The 27,883-nt window shown below is 39.5% G+C and overlaps 1 protein-coding gene across 1 annotated transcript in view; it reads left to right on the top strand.

Annotated features, from left to right (window-relative positions):
• Positions 1-2,058: 2,058 nt before the first annotated feature.
• Positions 2,059-27,883, top strand: part of DCN (decorin) — a 50,687-nt gene continuing 24,862 nt past the window's right edge. The window contains exons 1-3 of the mRNA XM_054027914.1: positions 2,059-2,239; positions 5,744-5,981; positions 27,568-27,680. Coding sequence (XP_053883889.1) covers positions 5,780-5,981; positions 27,568-27,680 — 315 coding nt within the window. The 5' untranslated portion in view covers positions 2,059-2,239; positions 5,744-5,779. The remainder of the gene's footprint in view (positions 2,240-5,743; positions 5,982-27,567; positions 27,681-27,883) is intronic.

Here is a 27,883-nt window from a genome sequence, read left to right as displayed (position 1 = left end):
AACTGAATGGCTGACTAGGAAAGAGGATGCCAGCATCAGGATTTCCATTTACCCCTGGAAGGAAGGAAAAACTGGAAGTGGTAAGCTCTCCCATCTTTTCCTCTTTGTGCTTCCTGGAGGGAACCAGGTGGGTCAGATCTTCCTGGAGAAGAAAGGAGGCTGATAGGGTACTCCCACCTTGGACAATTGTTTCTCTAACTGTGCCAGTATTACTCCACCTAAGGAGGCTTGGAACCCTATAAACTCTCCAGCCAGATAACAACTGGTCCTGCTACTCCCACTCTAATCTCCATTTCTCCAGCCAGTGAGGAGGAGGCAGCATGTTGCAGGGATCTCAGTTCCCCCAAAGCCTGGAGGAGAAAAGGAAGGATGGGACACGGTGCTCCTTCACATCCCCCACTTTCCGATAACAAGGAGAAAAAGCTATAACTAATTTAGTACCTTTCACCCCTTTAATAGTTATCAGCGCAGTTGTTTTAGGTTTTAGTGCGGGAGGGTGTAAGTTCACCCTGAGGCAAAATTTCAAGATGACAAGTTCAGTTGCCCCACTGTTGACCTGCTGTCCATCAAAATCCTGCTTTGAAATGTTTGTAACCAGCTGATGCAGGTGGACAGAGATTTGACTAGTTGAAATTACTAAAATGCAGCCAAAATTTCGGTGAATCTAACAGTGACACCTCTGAACAAGTTAAGGCTGCATTTAAAACATAAAAAGCTGAGAGCAAAACTAATCATGCATATCAAAATGTTACAGCTAAATCATTACCAGTTATTGTGCCCTGTGGTTAATATAAGGAAAGAATTTGACTCCCTAAAATTAGTAGAATATTTTAATATAAAAATATCTGATTACTGCTACTGACTGCAGCAAAAATCTATAAAGGTGAATTGTTCCCCTGTGTCTTTTTCTACCAAGAAAATGCAACGAGAAGATTTTTTTTTTTTTTAAAACATCTTCTTTTTCAATCAGGCCAAGAGACCGATCTTCAAGTGTTTATTGTGATTCTACAAATTCAAAACTTCTTTTCAACATCTTTTCACATTTCACAGACTTTGATTTCAGATTTGCACCTGGTCACAGCCTAAGGGCAAACAGAGAGGGTACAAGTCAAAACACAGACATAAATCTGCAGTATTTAGACAGAAGAGCCAACAGTATAGTAAATTTACACATGCTCATGTTGCTTTTAGGTTACTAAATAAATATCAGTTATTATATTTGGGCTCCCTTTAGTATATTGGAGTTTTAAAAACAGAGCAGAACTGGATTTCAGCAATTGATGATATTTACATCAAATAAAGCTGCAGATTACTAAATCAACTTATAAATCTAAATAGTGAGCTAGACACATCATTAGTCACATGTGTGTTCTATTAAAGCCCCACTGTAGTACCAAAAATGAGTTTAAGCTAATTTCCTTTCTGGTGAAAATGCACTTTTAAATCTGTTTATATGAAACATTTCTGACCACAAATGTTAAAATCATTCCACTAATTAAAACAATAAGCAACAGGCTTTTCATATACAGTCAGGAATACACTGCAATCTTTTAAAAATGTATGGAATTATATTCTTTAGCTAAACTACTTGGTTCATGCAATGGCTGTAACATTTGCAGAGGCAGGTTAGTATTTGTATAAATAGTTTAACTTAAGGCTATTCAAACTATTTTTCTGCTGCTAATCTACATTTTGACTAACTCCAAGATTAATTTTAGATCATTTCCTTAAGTTATACAGACTATAAACAAGAAAAATAGCCAAACTATTTTTTCCAGTAAAGTCAATGATTCAGATAAGCATGGTTAAAACAGAAGAAAAAAAACTCTGGTCAATATATGTTTTAGGGAAGTTAAGAAAATAAGTAAGATGAATTACAATCGAGCTTCTGTGTTGTACTGTACAAGCAGTTTGGGATCCTAAACAGATGAAAAAGAAATAAAGCAAATGAAAAAAGAAAAGGGGGCTGATAAAGATTTTGGCTACAATACAGGAGACATATCATTACCATATGATCTAATGTGGGTGTCAGCCTGGATTGTGTTCATTGAGGGAAACCTTATTTTTTAACTGTGCTGTGGAATAGAAGCAGGAGGGTTTTCCACCAAGTGACAGTCACTGAGCAGTAACCTACCCCCTCCTCCTTTCCACACCTGCAGGTCCTTTGCCGGGGCTGAATATTTAGTTTAATTACATCTCAGCTTTGAGAGCTCCTCTTGCAAATCCCTGGATTAAAAAGGTATGGTTTTCAATCATTGTCCTGAACTATGCTTCAGACTAATAAAACTTCAGTCAAGTCTAAAGCAAAAATGGTTGCATTTTACTGGGAGAAGCAAGAAAAATCCTACTAAATGTTTAGCAATGTTAATGTTGTACCCTGAAGTTGTGTTGTTTAAGAACATGAGAAGCAGAATATGTTCTCAAGGACTGAGTACATTTCCTATTGTTCATTTGATTTTTGCTGTCTTTTGTTTTGATGTGTAGAAGTAATGCTATATTCCTTTTTTCTTACTGTGAACTTTGGCAGCAATATATTCTGTGTTTGTAGGCATATATTTAGAGTATATGATATAGTGTGTGTGTGTGCGGGGGGGGAATGTATGAGTAGTTACATTTCTGGTTGCAAACGACAGAGTGAAATTTTGCAGTCTTTCTTTCCATGCGTTTTAAACTTTATTCAGAATATTTTCAACTTCAAAACAATGTGATGTACAGTTATACAGACTTGATGAATGTCTTTATAAAATTAGAAAGTGGTATGTTAACATATATAAACAATGGACTACACCTCTTAGAGAAGGTGGCTCTGAAAGAAAGAGTTGAAAAACAAAACTCCTACAGAGCTGGAACTCCTGTCAATGGACATTCAGGCTACTTTGAAATCCCAACTACTGTGTTTTCACACCTATTGTTTTGTATACAGAATAGGTAAGACACGTGGTCCAGGAATTTTTTTTCCATTGTACATTTCATTCAAGTAAAATTTTGTGATGTTATAAGAAACTCTTCTGACAGAAAGTGGTCATTTTTTCATTAGTTTTAATGCAGGGTAACAAGACGACCACCAATACAGTGGTTTCTGGTGACGTGAAATGATGTAGCTTTTGTGGAAAAGTCTCTCATTGTGTACATATAATTTAATGCAAATGTAAACAGTTTTGTGCTCTAAACCCAAATACCACATCGCAAACCATTATAAATTCAATTCAATCTATCTTTCCCTCTTCCTTTCTAAATGAAATGTGAACATTTATTAACAGGACAATTTTCTTTTATATGATTTTTAAATGGTTGTTGTTTTGTTAGGAAGGAATATATATATATATTCCTATCTTCTGATTATTTTTCATTAATATGATTTTCCCCCACTGAGTCCTTAATGCAATATATATTATCTAAGCCCCATAACATCCATTATGGCCCTAACCCTGCAGTTCTCACTCACGCAAGACTTCCATTGAACTCATTAGAAGTCTTGGCTGTATAGTGTTTACAGGATAAGGCCCTATGACAGTATTTAGCTGACATATATGTCATCAGTATATATTAGTGTGCATGAGTAAAATATGAAAAGTGCCTCTGTGTTGTTTGTCTGACAATTTATTTCCAGTAGAGGATCCAGACTCTGCTTTTTTTGAAACTAATGGATGTTTTACCTCTGGGATCAATGGGAACAGGATCAAAATATTAATGGGTCAAAAGCAGTTTACTTTATACCCAGGAAAACCTCTTTAAAGCAGCCATAGAATGCCAGTATCATGGCATTTCTCTTGTGTATCTGATTCACATGGCATATCGAAGTTAATGAAAATTCAGAACATTTGTTTTTGCTCTGCTAATATTTATGTTGTTTACAATACAACATGTTATGATAAATGGCAATAAATTAGGACTTTAATTCCTTATGCCAAGGTACAGAATATTTTTGGAAACTGTATTGTCATTTTACTACCCTCCACTCCAAAATTATAAATGTGCTGTATTAGATGAAGTAGTACTAAGAAAATGGTCATGGATTAATGCCACTTTGTTATTTTTCTTACTTTCTCTCATACTTATAATTGTGCAGGCTCACCACACACAGTACTCCTTATTACTGGAATACCCGCTATGGGGATAAATTGGATTACTATTGATGGCATGCTGCAGAATCTACAGGAAAGGAAAATGCTTCTAATTAAAAGCCATATTGCAATATACATAATCACACTGAATAATACCTTTCTCCAGGTGAACCCTAAATCCCACTGAAGGCAAAGGGATTATTTACAGAGTAAAATATCCTTACTCATATTTGATAGTATCACAATCTGATCATAGAATGGCTAAATTAGAGAGGCTTCAGTTATATTTTTAAAATATTAGCATATTTTGTATGGCAGACTTGTCATTTGCTTAAGAAAAAGGTAAAATGTTTTGTGATGTTGCATTCTGGGAGTTACTCTATGCAAATTACGTAACAGAGGCATAGAGCTAGATACATGCGAATCCATCTAGCCTTAGACTACCACCAGCTCTCTAATAGTACCGTAATTTGAAGTTCTAATATTCTGAAGAGAGGCCTCAATATACAGTGCCTGGTTTCTAGTTAATTCATTTCAAAATGAATTTTTGTATTGCTGAGTTACTGATTTAAACAATTAAATGAACACTTATTTTTGTATATAGTTATAACTTCTATCTGGGACTACATTTACTAATGTAAGAAAAGGCTCCTAATCCCATGAGAGATTTTTCAAGATAACTTTCTCTGTATATTGCATATGGTGAAAAGAGAAACTATTCCGGAGTTAACTAATTTGTAATTACCTACCATGAAATATGAAAATTACTCTTAATATATTTCCCTCAATACTGAACAATGCATGCCATATATTCTAGAACTTGCAGAAACTAACTTAGGGCCCAGTCCTAAAACACATACTTATGTAGCTTTCCTCATTGAGTCCAATGGGACTACTCACATGAACAAAAGTTGCTCCTGTGGAAAAAAATGTTTGCAGGATCAGGCCCCTAAGTCTCATTAGAAAATGTGCTGACAAAAAATAAGCAGGAGTTCAAATGCTTCCGCAGTGCAAAGCAAAAGATTTTTTTACACAATAGAGTTATAAAATAACATACTCTAAGCCAAATAATTGGAAAGGAGGCCAAGAAGAAACCAACATGAAATGAAGCTTCATAATATTATTTAAACTGGGAAATAAGTACAACTTAAACAGCTAAAAGTTTTTTGCCCAATCTCTAGATCTTGCTTCATTTCCCAATCAGCCTCGGTGGGCTATAATTTAAAACACATACAACAGGCTGGCTCTTAAAAACAATTACAAGACATGAAATATGCATTACGGTGGATTTGAGAATCTCAGGTTCATCCCCAAAGGAACAAACTCATAGCTAACAACTGGTAGTGAAAGCACACACTCAAACTGCTACGGTGGCTAAGTACTGACAAATGGAAAATGTGGCTTATTGTGTTGACTGTTTTGTTTAATAATGTTGACAATGCTTCCTGTTCCTAATAAATGCAAACAGATGTGTTTACAATTACCCTAAACCTCCTCTGTAAAAAGTGTTTTTGACAAGTGTTTAACATTCTCCGACCCATGTAATATAAGTGGCCTATCTGTAATGAACAGTCACACATTTATGTAATTGGTAGACATGCTCTGTATCTCCTTAGGAAAGGAGCTTTGCAGAAATGATAGTATGCTACCATTCTTTAAACCTTTGATTTGACTCCTAGGTTCACTGGTTCTGTTCTGAGTAAATGAAGTAAACCATGAAGGTGGCTGTCTTCTTCCTCCTGCTTCTGCCAGTATGCTGGGCCAAACCATTCCACCAAAAAGGCTTATTTGAGTTTATGCTAGAAGACGAAGGATCTGCTGATCTTCCGACAGACAGTCCTGAACTATACCCACCTGGAGCAGTATGTCCATTCCGCTGTCAGTGCCATCTTCGGGTTGTTCAGTGTTCAGATTTAGGTAAGCTGTGAAGTAGCTTCACAGAGAATCTGTCTATGCTTGTTTTATAGCTAACTGTTACTGTTTATAGCAGTTACTTTAGATGGATGGCATAACTAGTGAGTCCTGTCACACTATAATTTGGTTGTTGTTGAAGATTTGCTTTATACAAAAAAAAACCTTGCTAAGGTTGTTGTTAACTAGAATGAACTGTATGAAGAGGTCTATAAAGTCTAGGCAAGCTGGGGATTTGTGATGACCAGTGAAAGGTTTGTGCTGTATGTATATTTTCTTGCAAAACCACAACCTCTGTAAGCAAAATCACTTTTCCAGGCTCTATAATTTATGTATCTCACATGAATCCAATGGGGTTAGATGGTAGGGATGGGAAAACCTTAAAAAGGCCCTAAATTCTATAGGCCAGATTTTGCTATCCTTACTCACACAGAGAAACCATCCTATTTATGTTTATATGTAATAGGTTTAGGTATATTAGAATACTTGTGTCTATTGGCTTTATTGTGTGGATGGTTGGGTGGTGTTGGTGGCTTGTGACATACAGGAGGTCAGACTAGATGATCTGGTTGTACCTTCTGGCCTTATACTCAATGATTCTATGATGAGTCAATGATTTCAATGGGAATGTTTGTGTAGTAAAGGTTTTACTCAATATGTCCAAAACTGGACCCTTAATTAGACTGGAGGTAGTTACTTGGACAAAAAAGTTCAAACATTTCAAAACATCAAAAAACTTTTAGAGCTATTTATAAAACATTTGTCTACAAATTTATTCAGGTCCAGATTGTGATACCTTACTTACAATAAGTAGCACCTTTAATGGCACTATTTATGGAGTAACTTCAATAGGACTACACATAGCTTATTATTCAATGTGAGTAACGGTATCACAATTTGGCCCTCAAAGGAAATGAAAAGTTGTTTTCTCCAAGGCAATTGGTTAGTCTATTGAGTTGATAATGATTTGATCAAACTCAATAAAGTAATAAACACTTTCAAAACAACCAACAATTCAGCTATTTCAATGGATTGGTATGTTCTTATCGCTTTTCTATACTGTAGCTTTGTTCTTTGTAATTATCAATCATTTGTAGTATGGCAGTGCACAAAGGCATCACTCAGGATTGGGGCCTCATTGTGTTGGGCATTGCTCAAAGGGTCCCTTCCCTGGAGAGCTTTGTGAATTATTGAGCATGTCACATAATTATGAAACAGTGATAGTTTGGCAAAGAGAAAAATTCTCCAACCTAAGTTGCAGCTGTGAGCACAGACTAACAACCATCAGCATGTGCACCTCTCAGAGTACTGATCCCAGCAGAAAAGTCCTAGCACCAAGACAATAAGAAATACTTGCTAATTTGGATGTTTCACATGCCATGAAGACCAAGGGTTCTCTACTGTTATAAAACTGGTTAATATGAAGCTTGAATTTAGGGAATTTTGGGAACTGTGATCTCCCTCAACCTCTTCCTGCTCCATCTTATAAGGAGCCCAGGGATCTGCAGGAGGTTGGAGTCATTCACTCATAGGATCATGTCTGCACTTGTTCTGATTTCCTACTGTCCCCTCAGCTTACTCCCTGGTGATGCGGCTTCAACAGAGCTGTGGTACCAGGGACTCTCCTGAAACACAACTGCTCCTGGGTCCTGTTTTTCTCCCACCCAACTCCAGCAGGTTCCATGCTATTAAGGGGTCTCAGTGGGGAAGGCAATATTACTGGACACATTACTTTTCCCAGATAATCTCAGCAGGACTGATAGCAGAAGATGTGCATCCCATCCCAGCTTGCAGCCCACATAGTGTAGATACTGGGAAGGGTGAGATTGTGCTCTTGAGGAGGCTGACCCAACAACACACAATATCTTAGTTGAGAGGGAGGAGATATGCTCACAGAGGGATCCTGCTATGTGCAGAACATGGAGACAAAATCTGACCCATTTTGGAGTTTAGACATTTAAGGATACACATCTCAAATAATGGAAGTACATCCACATCCAGGGCTGGAACCTTACCAGTGTCCAGTAAGTGCTGGCACAGCTGATGGGGAGCGGCAAAGAAGCTGTATGCAGCTCTCCAATCCTACTCCTAGATTTCCTCCATCTCTGTCCCAAGTGTATTTTACAGCAGTCTCTCAGCCTCATCTTATAACAGCTCTTTAGGGTAGGGGAATCACGGAGCTTCATGTGCACTGGCCATATCCTTTCCAGATCCCTACGCTGCAGGAAAGAGTAAGGGTGCCACAGTATCTGGGAAGTAGGTTGTAAGGAGTCACCCATACTGGAAATCTGCCCTCAACTGCTCATTTATCTGTTCTCAGTCAACCAAGCCAATCAGTAGCTGCCGGATGAATTGGATTCATGCAAACATTGAATGGAATTGAGGTCAGAGAAATAACACATTAAAAAATCCACACTGAAACAATAAAACCTAACAATGAAAAATCCACCTCCACCCTAATCACTGTCAACGAGCGATAGTATTTATATAACTCTAGGCTTTTTACCTAGTCAAATAAATTACATTATTATCACATTTAATCATCTTCTCCAAAGGGAGTTTATACAGAATGGCCACAAACAGTAATAGGATCTTTGGAAGAATATATTAAGGATTAACCAGTTCCACCCTTGCCCACAGGGAAAGAGAATGTCTGGTTTATATATACAACTAAATATGTGTCATGAAAGGAAAGCCATTAGAGAGCTCCAGACTTGATTCATCCAGAGTTGGTGCAGACCAGTGCACAAGCAGCCCTGCTGAGGAACGTCTGCCCAGTACGGGAGTCACAGAGGCACAAAGCACTCACAATCCTTCCTCCACCAGGAGGTCCAAAGTTTGTTGTGGGGAGAGCAGCAGTAGGTGGTTGGGGATGAACTGGTCGAGTTGATTTGCTGGACAGCCTCCATTGGAAGGCTCCTGTGGAACCTTGGGCAGAATTTAACTCTTCCCCCTCCCTCCTCACTGACAGAATTTCTGAGGGTTAGCAAAGTAAATACTCCTGCCAGAGGATGAATCTGCACCTGCTGGGACAAGGCTTACAACTTGCAAACCTCTGCCACAACAGGGGTTAAACAATCCCACCATCTGGATTAGAATATTGTTTTACACCTAAGAAGCAAGGAGCATTTATAGGGGAACTGTCTGAACTTGATTTATACCATATGGGATCCAGAGACCAACTCCATCCTTTTTCCCAGTACACTTTGTGTCTACAGCTGGGCACATTTAAAACAACAACAAAAAAATCCAAATTAAAATAAATAAATACAACAAAAACAGGCATGGTGTTCCAATAACAGTCATGTCAGCTGTATTGTTGTATTTAAAAAAAAAAAAAACAGTCACGCTCTCCTAAAGAGATCCCCAGGAATTGATTTGTTCTGCCTCGGAGCCAAAAGATGAACTGTAAGCAGGTAGCTAACTTTCCAAACTCAAAAATGGAGATGAGAAATGCACATCTATTTGTGACAATGGCACTTCAAGAGTGCAGCCCAATTAACAATTACCCAAATGCAACATGCCCCAGGACTTTGAGCAGACAAGACTGTTTTGGTATCTCATTATATAGACTCAATACGCTCCAGAACCTGCCTTCTCTTGTCAAAAAGCAACCGCAGCATTGCATGTTATAATAATCTTTGTCTCAATGTGTTGCATTCTATAAAACTAGTCAACCTTTCCCCAGAGATTGGAGTCACCTTTGCAATTAGCATTTAATCAGAGAGAGAGGATTACAGAAGGGCCTGCTCTTGACCCGGGCCTGCTCTTTTTAGGAATCAGTGTGCGTGTGTGTGTATATGTATATAGGTATAGGGAAGAAATGCCTTCATCTAGTCCTCCCTCCATCTGGCAAGGGGGGCATTTAGAGTCTCACTTCCCAGAAGCTGCTGCAAGAAGAGTTCCTCCTAGGGCTCTCTAGAAGGCAAGGCAGTGCACATGCTTATATTGCCTCCTCAGCAGGTACAGAATGGTCCACTAGCCCTTTCATAGGGGGACAGGGCCATGGCCCTGCATCATCTCTGCCCGTGTCTTCTGCCCAGGTGATACATGGAAGGAGCAGTCCTTGCATCCTGAGAAGTACAGAAAATGCATTTGTGCCCAGCTGCCGCACAGGGCACAAATTTGCTCCTTGAGCCCTCTCTCAGGCACACCAATGGAGAAAATCTGGCCCTGAAATGAATAAGATGTACAAGGAATGAATGCACAGTCAGTGGTTAAAGCACAGGAAACCTGCAAATCAGATCCGGGTTCTACTTCCAGCTCAGATTGTAGTGTTTCCTTGTGTGCATCACTTAACCTTCCTGGGCCTCAGTTTCTCCATTTGTAAAATGGAGAAACTACCTGCCCCAAAAAGATGTGTGTTGTAAGGTTTAATTCCTCAGTGTGTCAAAGACTGTCTGAGATCACTAGACGAAAAGCTCACAGAAGTATAATTAGTGTTGTATTTTAAAAAAAGAAAAAAAAATTAACATAGTTTCTCTCATAGAAATGTATTAACTCTTTGACCTTCCATTCTGTACCATGGAGCCCTGACACAAATTAATTTGTCTGCTTGTTTCAAGTCTTCCAGCAACACCTAAAAGTCCATTCTATACTCATGGCTCAATGTGGGAATATTTACTCCGCTACAAAGGCTTCCAGCTGCATTGGCATGGATCTTGATTCAGACTTCTGTTTTCACTATACAATCTGTCAGGAGGAATGATATCACCTTCCTTGGTGTTGAGCCGGAATCTGCTGTAATGGGAGAAATATTCAAATACTCTTTAGGTGTCTCAAATCAAACAACTGCCACATTTACAGAATATGTCTAACTTGAAAAAGTTGTTTTCAAAGTCCAGATTTAGTTTGACTAGTTTATTTTCTCCTAAATAGGGTCATTTTCTGCCATGTATATTTAGCTTGAAAATCTCTACCTCTGTGTTTGAATTTTGACCTTCATTTCAGTAAAGGACTATTTCAAGACAAATACATAACCTGAATTTTCACTGGGCTTTTAAATGGCATGCACACAAAACATATATGCATACATCTTCAGATAATGAGATTTTTTTTAAAAATTGGCCATTTTATTTGTCTTCTAGCTTTTGAATCTTTAGGATATGCTTCCTTCCTGTTTTCATGATTTCTTCTGGCAACAGTAAGAACTAGAAACTTACTCCCATTTTAAAATAAAAACTGAAATTCTCATGCAATCCCCTGATTCCAGAAGCCAGGGTTTTAAGAAAAATAATAAATATGGAGAGACTCACAATAAGGTCATGAGAGTTGGCAGCACTCCTGGGTAGTGATTTAATTGCTATCTAAATAGGTCTTTGGAACAGACCACCAATGGTAGTGGTGGATTCATCATCTCCTGAGGTCTTCCTATCAAGACTAGATGCCCTTTTGGAAGATATGTTTTTGTCAAACAAAAGTTATTGGGGCTCAATACAGGGATAAATAGATGAAATTTAATGGCCCGTAATATATTGGAGTTCAGACTAGATGAGCTAATAATCCAATTTCCTTCCTCTCCACCCCCAAATTTAAACTCTATGGATCTATGAATATGGTCTTGCAAGAGATCTGTTGAACAACTGCAGAGAGATTCAGAGGATGATGAGAATTCACTGGAAAATGTGATCATTTCATGATATTTGTACAGCATGACTGTGGCACCACCAGCTGACAAGCACATATCTTGCAGTAAATATACCATGGATTATATTATTTGTGGTGATACCTATTGTAGATCTCTATGATCTAAGTGTTTATGCACGTCTTGGTGTTGAATAAACAGAACACAGAACTCAGAACATTCTAAAAGTTTCTGAAGTCTAGAATCCATGAAATTCTAAAACTTCCTTGAAAATTGTCAAGAAAAATTGCTAGTGCCAGGCAAAAGTAAACTACATCCACATTGTAACTACATTGACATTGCTGATAATAATGTTTACTGCAAAGTAGGTCTCGTATATCATACATACTTGATTTGCTAATGTTCTGATTCTCCTGTTGATAAGCTTCTGCTTGAGAATTAATCTCTTTAAAAATTAATTTTGTGTTTTCTTGTTCAGAAATGAGTTGCCATTTATTTACATTTCCTGTGTCATATATGTGATGCCTGAGTTTTCTGTTTCAAGTTGGAAAAGCATATTTGAAAAAGTTCACTGAGAGGAAAAGAGTGAAATCCCCACTCTATTGAAGTCAATGACAAAAAATCCCATTGACTTCAATGGGAGTCAGGATTTGACTTTTCCAAATTTAGCTGGCAGTTTTCTGGATCATGCTATATTAAGGATATGTTTATAAAAATGTATATCAGGTTAAGAAATGTTTAATAGATATTTTAATGAAAGGTTAATCAATTGTTATAGAATCCAACAGGACAAGCTTCTTATAGCCATGATTTAGCCATCAATAAAATCCTCTACTAATAGTCTCATAACCATCTATAATTCACACTGCTCATGTGTGTAATATCTTACTGCATCTATTAATCATTTATTAACCCTTTATAAACGATATGTACTCAATATGAAGCATGACTGTGTCTAGACTGTACTGCGTAATGTCCTCCAAAGACTTTGAAATAGTCAAAGAGAAGCTACTCAATATTCAGAGTATCCATCTCAGTTTTTACACCAAACACAATGCAAGCCAGGATGAGATTTTTAAAGTTTAGAGTCTTATTCTGGACCCACTGAAGTCAATGGGAAAGTACCCATTGATTTCAGTGATGCAAGATGAAGTCTTTAGTGAGTACTGGGTACTCACACAGAGCCTAGGTCAGCAAGGTACTTAAACTGCGTAAGGTTGAGCACCAGATGAGTACTGCCTTTGAAGGGAAACTCCCCACTCCCAGTATCTTCAGAAGCGGATTGAACAAAGATGTTCCAACCCAGATATTTAGATGACAATTTGCTGGCTCACTGTATCCATTTAGGTGTTTCCCAGAAAAGATCTTTAGGGGAGCCTGCTACTTCCACTGCCTTTCAGCTGCGGCAGAACCAGGAAAAGACTACTCTAGACTAGGGGTTCTCAAACTGTGGGTTGAGACCCCAAAGTGGGTTGCAATGCCATTTTAATGAGGTCACCAGAGCGCTGGTGTTACACTTGCTGGGGTCTGGGACTGAAGTCCAAGCCGCACTGCCTGGGTCCGAAGCCAAAGCCTGAGCTGGCAGCAGGGCTCAGGTTACAGGCCTCCTGCCTGGGGATGAAGCCCTTGGGCTTTGGTTTTACCCCCCTGTCCCTCCAGGGTGGTGGGGTTCAAGCTTTGGCTGTGGGCCTCCCACCTGGGGTGACCAGGCTTTGGCAGGCTCAGGCTTCAGTCCCCCCTCCTGGGGTCGGGTAGTGATGTTTCTGTCAGAAGTGGGTTGGGCTGCAATAAAGTTCTCTAGACCCACTGTTGCTCTAAATGTCAGTTACTTTATTCAGAGGTCCGATATGCTCATGCTCTCCAAGTGTTCATGGGGAAGTGGCTCAAAAGAGGGTAAGCAGGTAGTAGAGAACAGCTGTCTTTGTTTCATTACATCTGATTTTGCCTTTTTCTGTAACAAAGCTCTCCAATAGTACAATGGCTGATTAGGCAGTTTTACCAATAAATACTTTACACTCCATTTTTTTTAATTTAGCATTTTCTGTGCTTGATGAGCTTGGCCTTGCAAACAGTGTTAAGAAATGACAAAATTGCAGCTCTCTCCAATTGCATCATATTTAAAGGTTTGTCCATTCAGCACACTATATGCAACAGAAAATGAGACCAGATTAGATGGAGTTGTTCTGACTTGATTGGCTAGACAGAGAGGAGAGAAATTAAAACACAGAATCCGGAGTACAAGGAAATCATTGTCTCATTCCAAGACAAATCAGGGAGACTACATCACAGAAGCCCAATCCTGAGTCTTTTAGAGCCTGAGGCAGAATTCTATATGCATGCACTGAATGGAGAAGGCACCTGGGAGAAAACTGTGTAGCTGACTGTTTACTGTTAGATTGAATCAGTTTGTGTTGCTTTGATTTGCTAATGAACTCTAATGAGTGGATGCGGTCAGTTTCATTCCAATAAGAAGCAGAGCCCCATGGCCTATAAGTAAAATGGGAAATTTACCAAAAGACACGGAGTGTGAAAACTGAAAGCTCTTAACAGAAAGAGAACCATTGGCATTTACGTGCTATATAGCTACAGGCTGCTTCCATATAATTTCTAAATATATGTGTGTGTATTATAGCACTTACCACCAGCCAATCCGAGAGCCAACCTTTGCAACTCTCTGAGTTGTGGGAGTCAAGAATAACCTCACTTTTCACATTAAATGTGCTTGACTATTGTCATTGTGATGATAGCTGAAAATATATACATTAAACACTGGGGCAGAAAGCTTAGCAAAGTATTTTTTCCCTAAAAGTTAAATTTTATTCATGGTCCCCACTATTTTAGGGCTGAACTTTAAGGCCTTGGAAATTAATGACTTTCAGTCCCTCAATTTCTGGAACAACTTTCGGTGAGTTCACAGAGCTTCCATGGAGGAGTGTTACATGGATTTGTGCCACATCAAGTTCCTCCCAGCTGCCTGCAGATAAACTAGCTCCTTTGAGGATTAGCTCTGGCTAAAAGGAAGGGCATGACAGGCAGCATGATAGTAGACTAAGCAGAGGACTGAGCACTCCTTTGTTAGCTGTGATGCCAACTTTATTAGTTCGGTCAAGTCATTTAGCTTTTTCTGCCTTAGTTCCCCCCCACACACCATAAAATGGGCATAGTCAGATCTACTCATCTATCTTCTAGGGGGGGTTGTGATGATTATTCATAATCAGTTAATGTTTGTAAAGTGCTGAAGCTCATAAGTGGTAAGATGTAGCGCCACAGAGGGACAATAAAAGAAAGAAAGATGAGAATGTCGCCAGCAAAAGGGACAAAGCCAACTGATCACAGCACATAAGAGAGAGAAAGGGGTGGGTAATATAAAATGGTGTGACTAGGAAAGGAAAGGAGAGGAGATGTTGCTTTTCAAAGGAAGACGATGAGAGAAAGGAGACTAAAAGAAGAAACCAGACAGAAAGAAAGAAAAAATGGTCTGGAGATGTATGAAACAGGACAGAGATAAGAAAGGAGAGGAGATAAGGAAATGGAAAATAGGAATAACCAAGAAAAAGAAACAACTTTCTGGTTACTGCGTTTATTTTATTTATGCTCCTTACATTTCCCAGAACCCCTGTAGCTACAGAGTCCCAAGAGGATCATACCAATGTAAGGATGATCCTCCAGCAGCAGAGAACAACACATCTTGGGGAAATGACCCATCAATGGCTATTTTAAACATCTTCTCTGATTATATATATATATATATATCAGAGAAAATAACAGCTAATCTGGAGATCTATCATTAAATAGCTTAAAAAAAATAGCCCAACATGCACAAAACCCTCCAGCAAAAAAGGGGAGGCTCCTAGTGGCCACCTACAACCCCACTTTATTTGGAAAACTGTCTTTTGACATTTAGGAAAGTGTTGGTAAATATGCCAATATTCTAGCACAGCAGTTTGCTTCCATTTTTCTTGCATTAGAATGGGCTGGTGATACCCCAGGGATCCTTCCCATTTTATGAACAACGGCCAAGTTAAGTTTGGGAGCCCCTGAAAACCCTACCAATGACATGATACAACACCCCCTCCCCCCACCATAAAACTGGTCCTGTGCAGAGGAGCATGATAATAGCAGACAAAAGTCAGTTTGGTAGAAAGCAGAGAAGAACATAAAAAATGTTCTTCGTGCCTGCCCCTAAATAATAATGCTGACTCTGGCAGAGCCTGTAGTAAAAGTTGCAAAACAGTTTACAATATCTGTTTCCAGATGCTTAAAACAAGAGCTAAGAAAAGATTGGGAAATATTGTCCCAGCTATTCATTCAAATTTTAATTTCAGTTTGGCAGTGCTCACATCCCAAACACTGGAGTGCTCATGCTCTACTAATGTAAATACGTGTGAGAAGGGTATTTTTACCTTTCACAAATGAATATTCTCAGAAATGACATCAACTGTATAAACAGTTGTCAAACTCAAAATGCACACTGTCCTACTTACTTACAGGAGTCCTGAGATATCTGTTTCCCGAGTGGATGATTTAGATCACTAGCTACCACCAGGCAAAATGAAGTATCGTCAGCTTTTGCACATTTAACATGAGTCTTGTGGTATTTGACTTTTCACTTACAGCCCCAGCTCCTGGAAACACATGATTTAATGAAATCTAAGATTCTCATGTAAAGTAAATTTCTACCTCAAAGCAAATCTCATGGTCCTGACTCATGTCTCTTGAATACTGCAGCTGGCAATACTGGAAGTGTGACTACTGTAATTACAATTAAATATACATGTTGGTTAGCACTCAAGGAGAGACCCCTTCATTCAGAGCCTGCGCAAGCGCCTGTATCAGTTTTTAATCACTGCAATACCTGAGAACTTTATATTGGACTGTGGCACATGCAGTTTCACCTTTGTCATTCTCTGTGTTGGGAAGTAGCAACGTACAAGTAAATGCAGTATGACAAAAAAAGAAGATAATGCTATTTACAGATGCATTAGCAGAAGGTGGCATTTAGTCTGTTGCACATGTTTTTCCATAGGGAGGCTCAGAGTCTCTAGTCTTATTTTAAAAAACAAATCGGAAAACAATGGTTTGGGCAAAAATAAAGCCAAAGTAGATCTTCATGGACCAAAAGTCTCATAAGCTGAAAAGTGAACACACTTGAAAAAGGTTTGCAGGTCATCTTTACAAAGAAGTTGCTTGTAACACTCTAATATATTCTCAAGGGCACTTCAGCTTTTTGGGTGTAAAACAAAACAAAGCCAATGGATAATCTTAAAAAAAAAATAAAAAAAATAATCACACAATTAGACTGTGAAGTCACTTCAGCACCTCTGCAGATGTTACCCAATAGCACAAGTGACTTAGTAGCAGACAAGTGACATTTTATTTTTACAGAGGACAAGTATGGGAAGGGAGTTCTGGATATTCCTCAGAATAATTTCTTATTTCATGTATCACAGGAAGCAATTAATAAATTATTGCCATTTGCAAATGCCACACAGTACAGAACATATTTTCAGTACCTTTTGAAATGCATAGTTTGAGAATTCAAAAATCATGAAGCAGACTTCCACCCCCAAAAAAGCAATTCCTCATGTTCAACTATTTCCCCCAAGTTAGGCATTCCGTTCCCCTTCTCCTTGCTCCATTCCCCATCTCAAACTCTCAGGTCCTCCAGACTCCACTTACTGCATCATTAAGGGGAGGGGAGGTGCTGGTTAGCTCAGTAGTGCAGTCTTCCATATTCTCTCTGTGTTGTTGCCAGGGTACTTCCTGGCTCTGCATGTTCTCAAAGGACAGAGCTGCCTGCACAGGAAATACAAGCAGCTGCTGCAGAGACCTACTCAATCAGGAGAGCAGCCTCTGATGACCACAGCTGGGAATCACAAGTGGCTCAGCCCAAATTCCTCAGCTGTCTACAATCTAGAGCAACATTTTAAAAGAGCCTTAAATGATGACTGTTGTGATAGTATTGTGAGTGTTGGTAACACTGACACCTGAACCACAACATTCATCCCTGTATTTGGATTTTGGCCTCTGCTAGAGTTTGCGGTAGTGAGTTTATTCAGGGATTTGGTTCAGGTCCATCTCTGTTTGCAATAGTGCAATTTATATTATTAAATATATACAGTATAAAATACATCATGTACCATATTGCTCAGTTACAGTTGTAATAGAACTTTATGATTTGTACTGCTTAGGGTTGCCAATTTTGGTTGGACGTATTCTTGGAGATTTCATCATATCACATGACAATATTTAATTGAAGATTAATCTTTAATTCCTGGTGATGCCAGGACAATCCTGGAGGGTTGGCAACCCTCGCACTGCCGATTTATTATTTTGAATATATGGTCTCAACATTGCAACAACCGAGTTTGCATTAAGACATTAATATACCAGAGAAGGCTCTGACCTCAGACTTCAGATATCAATAACCCTGAATTTTGGGATGTTGGAAATCCAGATCTGGATCTGGCTCTAATTGTAGCAAATAATGACAGTCCTTCTTTATAATGAGCATAATCAACATCTTGGCTGAAAACACCCTGAACATTCAAAACCCACATGCTAACTTTGTTGCTTCAACCCGTTTCTAGCATATCAGTTTATAACATATACAATGTATATGATCTTTTATATACAATATGTTTTTTGAAACATGCCATGGACCAGCAGGTTATATGTCACATCAATGACTTTCCCTTCCTTCTGTGTCTGCTACCCTGCCACACCCCTGGAAAGATGAGATTGAAGGCCCTTTATACAGAGAAAGGAAGGATGGTCTTGTGGTCAAGGTGCTGGCCTGAGCCTTGGGTAGGCTTGGGTTTAGTCCCTGGCTTTACCACAAAGATGCTACGTGCCCTTGGGCAAGTCACTTAATGTCTGTGTCTTGGTTTCCTGAGCTAAAAATAGAGTTAATATTTTCAAAGCTCATAGGTGTTGTGAGGATAAATTCAGGAGTGTTTGTGGAGTCCTCAGACACTATGGTGATAAGAAGTGCATATGTAAATAGGGGCCACATAGACAAGTTGTTTGATCTATACCAACCCCCACAGACAAGAGCCATGATCCCCTGTCAAGTTATTAATTCCTCCCCCCAGAAAATGATCCATTTAGATTACTGAAGTGTCCATGGGAAATCACATACCTTTTGTTTTCCAGCACCTTACAAAGCCTAGGGTGGTCCCTGATGCGTTGTAGGAAAGGAATGCTAGTGATCTCACAGTCCAGGAAGACATGCCTCAAACACATTTGATAACGTTTACCATCACCAGAAATTTGTGGTATCTTTAGAAAACAACTGTATATTAGTTCCTCTGTTTACATGTGTGTATAAATGTAATGGTGGGAGAGCATGGGTGAAATGTAGTATGCAACCTTTGAGACCAGTTCAAGAAAGAAAGTAATTAGTGGTAGATAAACCTACCTACAAAATCTTCCTAATGGTCACAAATTAGTGACATGAAAATAGAACAGCTGCGGTAGAAAGTTAGAACTTGCATGGAAATAACACATCTTGCGGGAAAGTGGCTGAGTGGTTGTAGTGAAATAGGATTTTGATTTGACTGAGTTGTACTATATGCAGTACAATTGGGTACTATTTATTAGCAGTGCTCAGCGAGAAGGAGATAGGCTTCATAGCATACCACGTATAGTTAGTTGCATTGTGAAGAATGTACATATGTGTTGTGTGTGAAGCAAGGGGTGCTATGGAGTACTTATCTCATGAAGGTCTTAACCCTGCCGGTTTGACCCCATTTAAGTCAATGGGAGTTAAGGGCACTCCCCTCACCCCCCAGCACCTTGTGGCATCAAGCCCTCAAACCACATTGTGTATAGTGCACACAGAACGCACAAGGGCTTTACAGGATTCTTTGTCTCATTCACTATGAATATTTTAAGGTAGGTTGTGAGAACCCACCTCCTACGGATCTTGTAAATTACACCTGATGGGGCAGACTAACGGTGTCTGCCAAGTACAATATTGCTGTACAGCACTGAGTACATTCTCAGTGCTGAACAATTTAAAAATGAAATAACGTGAAGGTTGAACCTGTTACATGTGCATTACAATTTGGGCTTTAATTACACAATCATATAATCTCCCTCAACATTCTTGTACAAGACCACCAGCCTGTGTCTTGGAGCAGCAGTAATTAAGTAAGTGAAGCAAGGAGCTGACCCTGTCCTTTGCTGCTGGGATTGCCTTTGGCCATGGTATTTGCCTTTTACCTCTTTATTACAATTCCCTGTGGTTCAGTCATGAGATAGAAATTTCCCCGTTTACAGATCTGATCAAGGCCGATTGAAGACAATAGAAAGACTCCTATTGACTTGAACAGTTCTCCTTCAAACTCCTTAGAACCTCTTCAGCAATTCCAATCCTGGAGTCAGTAGTTGGCTGCTTCCCCACTGCACTCCAGTTGGCTGAGTGTGACCATGAACGTGTGGATCTTGGTAGTTTGCTTGCCCTTAATGGAAACCTTCTGCACAGCCCCAGAGACAACTATTGAACATGCCTTGTAACAACCACTCCTCTAGGTGTTCTGGGAACTTCTAAGTGCTCTGTGCTGCTCTCTGCACATGCACACAGACAGAGGATTCAACAAAAATCCCTGCTTCCTCCCCACTGCTTCTCCCCACCCCTTTAGGCTTTTATCAGTTGCTGCAGTAGAAAAATGTAGGTAACATACACTATACATTGTGTATAATAAGTTTAGTGTTTTAAGGGTGGAAATTATATATATGTTTATACATAATATATATGAAACAGACTTTTGATGTTACTGTACATTTCTCTGTTTAAAAGAAAAGCATAGGAAACATTTACAAATTCATTTTTATATTGCTAGTGCCAAAATTACAAACAGATGTTTGATGATTTGCATCACACGTGTCACTTATGATTCATTTTAATTAATCCAAAAAGATTTTCCATTTCTCATTCATACATGAAGCTTGAAGATGTAGATCACCGATATTTGAAACCTGAAGTATTCAGTCTGAAAATACACCTCGAGGTCTAGTCTCTAGCAAGTAACCCCCTCAGTGGTAATACAAGCATACCTACTGAGCATGTTCCCTGCGCATCAGATAATATTACAATTGTATGGTTTCTAGTGTGCCTTAACTGCTTAAATCACACACACAATTTTATTTAAAAATATATAGAAGTCCTTTATAGGGTACCGATATTTCTAGGAATACAAATGATTTAACCATTTTCATATTTGTGTAAAAACCTGATAAGCTCTTTGTTTTACAGTAAACCCCTCTTATGAAAAAATTGTTTCAACTGAAAAGTGCTATTTTAGCACGTGTTAATAGTCATCAGAGTTGTCACTACCATGCCTCTATCTGAAGGCAAATTTGTATCTGAACCAAGTAACATGGTTAATGCACTGAGGCCCTCATCCTGCACCCTCGAAATCAATAGGATTTTTGCCATTGACTTTAATGGGAGTAGGACCCAGCTCTATGTTAGGGGTAATGTTTTTAGCAGCGAAATGTGGAGAAGCTTATGCCGTATTGGGCAGTTCCATGCCCTGAACACAGATGGAAGAGTATATGATGCCAGTTTGATTCTTGCCATTGTGACAGGGAGTGCTCACTTCCTCAGTGCCTCTTGTTGCTGGGATGTGATGCTGCAATCTTTTTTCACTTGCTGCTGGTGTCCTCTGTAGGTTGCTTACCTTGCTAGGCACATCTTCAATGGCTCGGCCCTCTGGCTACATCACACAGTCAAACAGATGAACCCCTTGCAGGCTATTGAAGTCCAAAACAAAAGTCTTTCAAACCCTAGCTTAAGCTAGTCTCAGCCCATCCTTCCTGAAGGTGCCTTCTCTCTTCAACCCCTCCTGGGCGCCTTTAACTCCAGCTCTCTGATCAGACTTCTAAAGGACCCACTTAGGCTACTTCACTACGGCCAGTGGGGGAACTCAGGCCCATCTACTCCAAGTCCCAACCCACGGACCCTATATACAGCAGCCACATACCACTGCCTCCAGTTCACTGCTGCTATTCCCTGGGCCTTTTCCCACAAAGCCCCATCCCTTTTACCCACTAACTTAAGGTTACAGATCTTAGGTTCTCTCATTCCCAGGGCCAGTAAATCAGCCCATCACACACTTCTGGTCTGGTCAAGTCAGGTCCAAGCCGAACCCCCTTCCTCACCTCTCTGCTCCCAGCCAAAGACTGACATGCACAGCCTCTACACCTCCTTTTATCTGAGTCTATTGGGCTATGATTGGCTGCTTCTATGCAGTCTCTCTAGGCAGGGCTGGAGTACCCAACTTCACTGATCTTTTCCTGGGGTGGGGTGTGGTAGGGGCCCTCAAAGGGCCAGTTACAGCCCATCAGAGCCTGTCATCTTGTTCTCAGAACATAGCACTCATAACTCATCTCAAGCAGGATGGTTCTGTTGTACAAAAGCTTTTGGATGTTAATGTAATTAAAAATCCATTGATTAAATGTATATCATGCTTAGTTTTGATAAATATCAGAGCTAGAATATTTAAACTTGGTTGCCTAACATTAGGCAACTTTCATATGGATTTAATGGCCTAAAGTTAAAAAGCTCAAATCTGAAAACTTTGGATCGTATGTTTTACGTTTCAGGTTGGCAATGATCAAACAATGTCTTGATATATAATGCAGGGTCTTTATAAATAATACGCTTAAAAGAAGCCCAGGCTTAACAAAAATAGGTGCCCAAAATTAGTCCCCTAACTCCATATTTGGACACCTAAATAACTAGCCTGATTTCCAAAGTTGCTGAGCACCCAATAGCTGCCATGGAGGTTAGTGGGACTTGCTCGGTGCTTAACAGTTTTGAGAATCATGCCACTCATGTCCCTAAATAAGGGTTTGGGAGCCCAACTTCAGGCATCTATTTCTGAAAATCTTGGCTAAAGTTTGTAATTAGTCCTATGTGGAACATTCATGGTAGTACAAGGATGATATACAGCTATGTGACCCCCTCCATGATCTGGCGCATGCTGGATTTGTGAAAGTAAGTGACATTTTGGTTCATAGGGGCTGAAAGTGAAACACTCCTACCCTGTATGTTTGTTAAGAAGTAAAAGTTAGACAAAAAGGCACCTTTAACTGAAACATCCACAGGAGCAGGGATTCCCACTTCTTGTTGGCTATGATGGTCACCATTAACGGTGCATATTTATTCACAATTACATAAGAATGGCATAACCACAGTTTATTTTCCTAGGCTAAGAATAGGGAAAACTTGTTGTTTTAAGTTGAATGAAATAACTGTGCTATCTCAGATACCACCATTTGTGGTAACTATTGTCTTTACAATGGTGGCCACTCTATATGAATATCTGTAGTTCATGTACCATGCACATTGGGACTGAGATTTGTGAACACATCAAACCCACACCAGTGCTGATGTGGAAATTCTGGACAGCCTTAATTCAAGAGTTAAAAGAGGAACATAGAACACATGGGGTCTTCAATTATCTGAAACTCAAAAAAGAGTCCTACAAAAAGTGGAAACTAGGTCAAATTACAAAGGATGTCTATAAACAAAGAACACAAGTATGTAGGGACAAAATTAGAAAGGCCAAGGCATAAAACGAGATTAAACTAGCTAGAGACATAAAGGGTAACAAGAACACATTCTACATATACATTAGAAGCAAGAGGAAGACCAAGGACAGGGTAGGCCCCATTACGCAATTTGGGGGATGCGGGGTAGGGAATAATACCAGAAAATGTGGAAAAGGCAGAAGTGTTAAATGACTTTTGTGTTTTGGTTTTCACCAAACAGGTTAGTAATGATTGGACGTCTAACATAGTGAATGCCAGTGAAAATGAGGTAGGATCAGAAGTTAAAATAGGGGAAGAAAAGTTAAAAATGACGTAGACAAGCTAGATGTCTTCAAGTCACCAGGGCCCGATGAAATACATCCTAGTATACTCAAGGAGCTGACTGAGGAGATAACTGAGCCATTAGTGATTATCTTTGAAAAAGTCATGGAAGATGGGAGAGATTTCAGAGGACTGGAAAAGGTCAAATATAGCTCCCGTCAATAAAAAAGGAAATAAGGACAATCCAGGGAATTACAGACCAGTTAGCTTAACTTCAGTACCCACAAGGATAATAGAGCAAATAATTAAGCATCAATTTGCAAACATCTAGAATATAATAAGGTGATAAGTAACCGTCAGCATGGATTTGTCAAGAACAAATTGTGTCAAACCAACCTAAAAACTTTTTTTGACAGGGAAACAAGCTCTGTGGATAGTGGGAAGCTGTAGATATGGTATATCTTGACTTTAGTAAGGCTTCTGATACTGTCTTGCATAACCTTCTAGGGTGACCAAATGTCCCGATTTTATAGGGACAGTCCAGATTTTTGGGTCTTTTTCTTATATTGGATCCTATTATCCCCCATCCCCATCCCGATTTTTCACACTTGCTCTCTGGTCACCCTAATAACCTTCTCATAAACAAACTAGAGAAATACAACCTAGATGGAGCTACTATAAGGTGGGTGCATAACTAGTTCCCAGAGAGTAGTTATCAGTGGTTCACAATCAAGCTGGATGGGCATATCGAGTGGGGTCCTGCAGGGATCAGTTCTTGTTCTGGTTCTATTCACTATCTTCATCAATGATTTAGATAATGGCATAGAGAGTACACTTATAATGATTGCAAATGATAGCAAACTTGGAGGGATTGCAAGTGCTTTGGAGGATGGGATTAAAATGCAAAATGATCTGGGCAAACTGGAGAAATGGTCTGAAGAAAATAGGATAAAATTCAATAAGGACAAATGCAAAGTACTCCACTTAGGAAGAAACAATCAGTTGCACACATAAAAAATGGAAAATGACTGCCTAGGAAGGAGTACTGCAGAAAGGGATCTGGGGGTCATAGTGAATCACAAGATAAATATGAGTCAACACTGTGACACTGTTGCAAGAACAGCAAACAAGCAGGAGTGTTGTACGCAAGACATAAGAAGAAATTCTTCTGCTCTACTCCAAGCTGATAAGTGGAGTACTGTGTCCAGTTCTGGGTGCCACATTTCAGGAAAGATGTGGACAAATTGGAGAAAGTCCAGAGAAAAGCAACATACATGATTAAAGGTCTAAAACAGAGGTGGGCAAATTACAGCCCGCGGGCCACATCTGGCCTGCGGGACCATCCTGCCGGGCCCCTGAGCTCCCGGCCAAGTAGGCTACATCCGGCCCCTCTCCCGCAGCCTCAGCACGTCATGCCGCCAGTGCTCTGGCCCACTGCTCCTGCCAGGTTGGCTCTGGCTGGGCAGTGGGCTCCTGCTGCTCTGAGCAGCGTGGTAAGGGGGTGGGGGATTGGATAAGGGGCAGAGGGTCCCGGGGGCAGTAAGGTAGCAGGAGAGGTTGGACAGGGGGAGAAGTCCCGGGGGCCGTTAGGGGCAGAGGTGTGGATAGGGGTCAGGGTGGTCAGGGGACAAGGAGCAGGGAGGGTTGGATGGTTCAGGGGTTCTGAGGGGGGCGGGAAGTGGGAGGGGGCAGATAGGGGGCAGGGAGCCAGGCTGTTTGGGAAGACACAGCCATCCCTACCCGGCCCTCCATACAGTTTCACAATCTCAATGTGGCCCTCGGGCCAAAAATTTTGCCCACCCCGGGTCTAAAACATAATCTGGAGGGAAGATTGAAAAAAAATGGGCGTTTTTAGTCTGGAGAAGAGAAGACTGAGAGGGGACATGATAACAGTTTTCAAGTACATAAGATTGTTAATAGGAGGAGGGAGAAAAATTATTTGCCTTAACCTCTGAGAAAGAAGAAATGTACTTAAATTACAGCAAGGATGGTTGAGGTTGGACATTAGGAAAAACTTTGTAACTGTCAGAGTGGTTAAGCACTGGAATACATTGCCCAGGAAAATTGAGTAATCTCCATCACTGGAGATTTTTAAGAGCAAGTTAGACAAACCCCTGTCAGCGCTGGTCTAGATATGAGTGCAAGTCCCTTCCAGTGCTACGATTCTATGAGGCTGTACATTATAGGATTCAGGTGTGTAGGGCACTCTAGTCTACTCTACCCACATATGCCCTGCCTCACCATCTACACTGCTATTTATGCCTATGCTAGCTAGGCATGCAATGTGTGTACTCTACACATCAACGCAAGTGTAGATTTACCCTATATCGGAATAAAGTCTCCACAATGGTTACATAAATTATCTCTTTCTACTTGGTTTCAGGCATGGCCACTCATTATCCAAAGTTTGGCAGGTAGTGCTGGCAGTTAGCAAACAGAATCATTTTAAAATAACAGTGATTGTTATAAAGCTCAATTAAATATATTACCAAAGGAATGCCTCTTTTGATAGTTTGCCACAATTCATCAAAGTAATCTCTCTCTCTCTCTCTCTCTCTCTCTCTCTCTCTCAAAAGAGGCATTCTTCCATATATAAAAAAACAAGACTTTTCACCTGAAACTGGATTTCAGGATAGAAACACAGGCTCCAAACCTGCAAACATTTATGCATATGACTAACTTTAAGCATGTGCTTACGTGTTTACAGCATCGGGGCTTGATGTTGCAGAGTATTTTTTTTTTATTTTAAAAGAAAAAACGTGAAAAGAAAAATTGTTCTTCATCAGTTTGCAAACAACATAATAATCAGAATGTATCACCATATCAGAGACATACCAACAGAGTGACCTTTCAGAGAACACCATATCAGAGACGTATCAACAGAGTGACCTTTCAGAGACAACTCAGGACTGGGTCAAACTAAAATAGCCTTTTTTAGAAATTCAAATCCTTTTTGAGGAGATTTCACATATATTTTATATTAGTTTACAGTATTACTGATGGAATGTTTGTTCTAAACAAGTTCACAGTTCTACTTCAGTTAGTTGTGCATACATAGATATTATTAGTATTTATAAATTATCTCTGCCCTCTCTTGTACAATATTTTGCATTTTGTTAAAACCAGACTCAATAGTTAGGAAAGAAAATAGTTAACTTTTATATCTGTTGTGAGGTTTTCATCAGACTAAGTCACAGTATAAAAGGAAAACTGGGTAAAGCTTGTAATATTTAACACTAAGTAATTTTATTTCCATTACTTCATCGGAGCTACATATCAGCTATTCAGAAAATGGTCCCAAAGAGAGTCTTTAATTTACATTGTCTGATGTTTTTTTGGCATTCCTGCATTCTGACATTTTGGCATCCTGAAACCAAGAGATCTGTTCTCTATAAAACTTGGATGTAGCTTCAGTTTAAAGAAAAATTTCTTTTTTTGTTTTGTTTTGTTAAAGTGGAGTTGAGATATTGTCAACTTTACTGCAAATTTGTTCAGTCATTCTCAGCTTCAATAGCCTTGATATTTTGTTTGAATATAGGAGTGATAGAGGCGAAAATGAAAACTACTAGCAGCTTCTGAAATTAAGTTCTGATTTTTTCGCCCATTAAAATCTAGGGTAGTTTTTGCCTTTTACTTGAATGGGAGCAGGATTGGGCCCATCTAACATTTATTGGAGATTTCATTTACTTGAAGTAACTGTAATTAAGCATAGTTTTACCTCTAAAAATCTAGCATAATCTAAGTGGTAGGAATGGTTTCTGTTCACAGAAGCCATGTATGCAGTGAAAATAACAGACAGAAATCTAGGGCCTGATCCAGCTAACCTGACTCTTCAAGCAATTTACTAAAGCCAGGGCAATTAATTGGATTAGAAAGCGTTTGTGAAATTTGAATCCCTTACACTGTAGAGAATTATAGCTTTGAAAAATTCTTAAAAATGGTGGAGTGGAAATGCGAATAAATGTATTTTGACATGACATGACAAAATTAAAAGCATGGCCCCTTTTGACTGGATGGGGACAGAAAAACTCTAGGAAAAAATTTGCTTAAAGCCTCCTATTAAAATTAATCCTAGAGAGGGTTGGTTTACTGAAAAATTAAATGTTGCCAAGAAAAATCCTGGCCCTTCTTCAAAGCTGGTTAATGCTTTTGGAGCTGATTGCTTCTCCTCTTCTCCATCCACAGGCCTGGATAAAGTGCCAAGGGATCTTCCCCCAGACACAACTCTGCTCGATTTACAGAACAACAAAATCACTGAAATAAAGGAAGGGGATTTCAAGAACTTAAAGGATCTCCATGTAAGTGAATAATGAATTGACGGTTGGTGAAAATGGGAGGAGGAGATGATGCATTTTAGAGCTGTAATTTAGAGAAAGAAATTTGAGACGTGTTAATGCTGTATCTTCTATACTTCACACTTATACTGTGCAATCAAGCAGCAATACCCTCTTTGCTTCCCATTCAGTAAGTTAGGAAATGCTGCTGCTAAGATCATATTATT

Source organism: Malaclemys terrapin, chromosome 1 (genome assembly GCF_027887155.1).
Source record: "Malaclemys terrapin pileata isolate rMalTer1 chromosome 1, rMalTer1.hap1, whole genome shotgun sequence".
Taxonomy (NCBI): domain Eukaryota; kingdom Metazoa; phylum Chordata; order Testudines; family Emydidae; genus Malaclemys; species Malaclemys terrapin.
The sequence above is the reverse complement of the archived record's forward strand: the minus strand, read 5'-3'. Positions and strand labels throughout refer to the sequence as shown.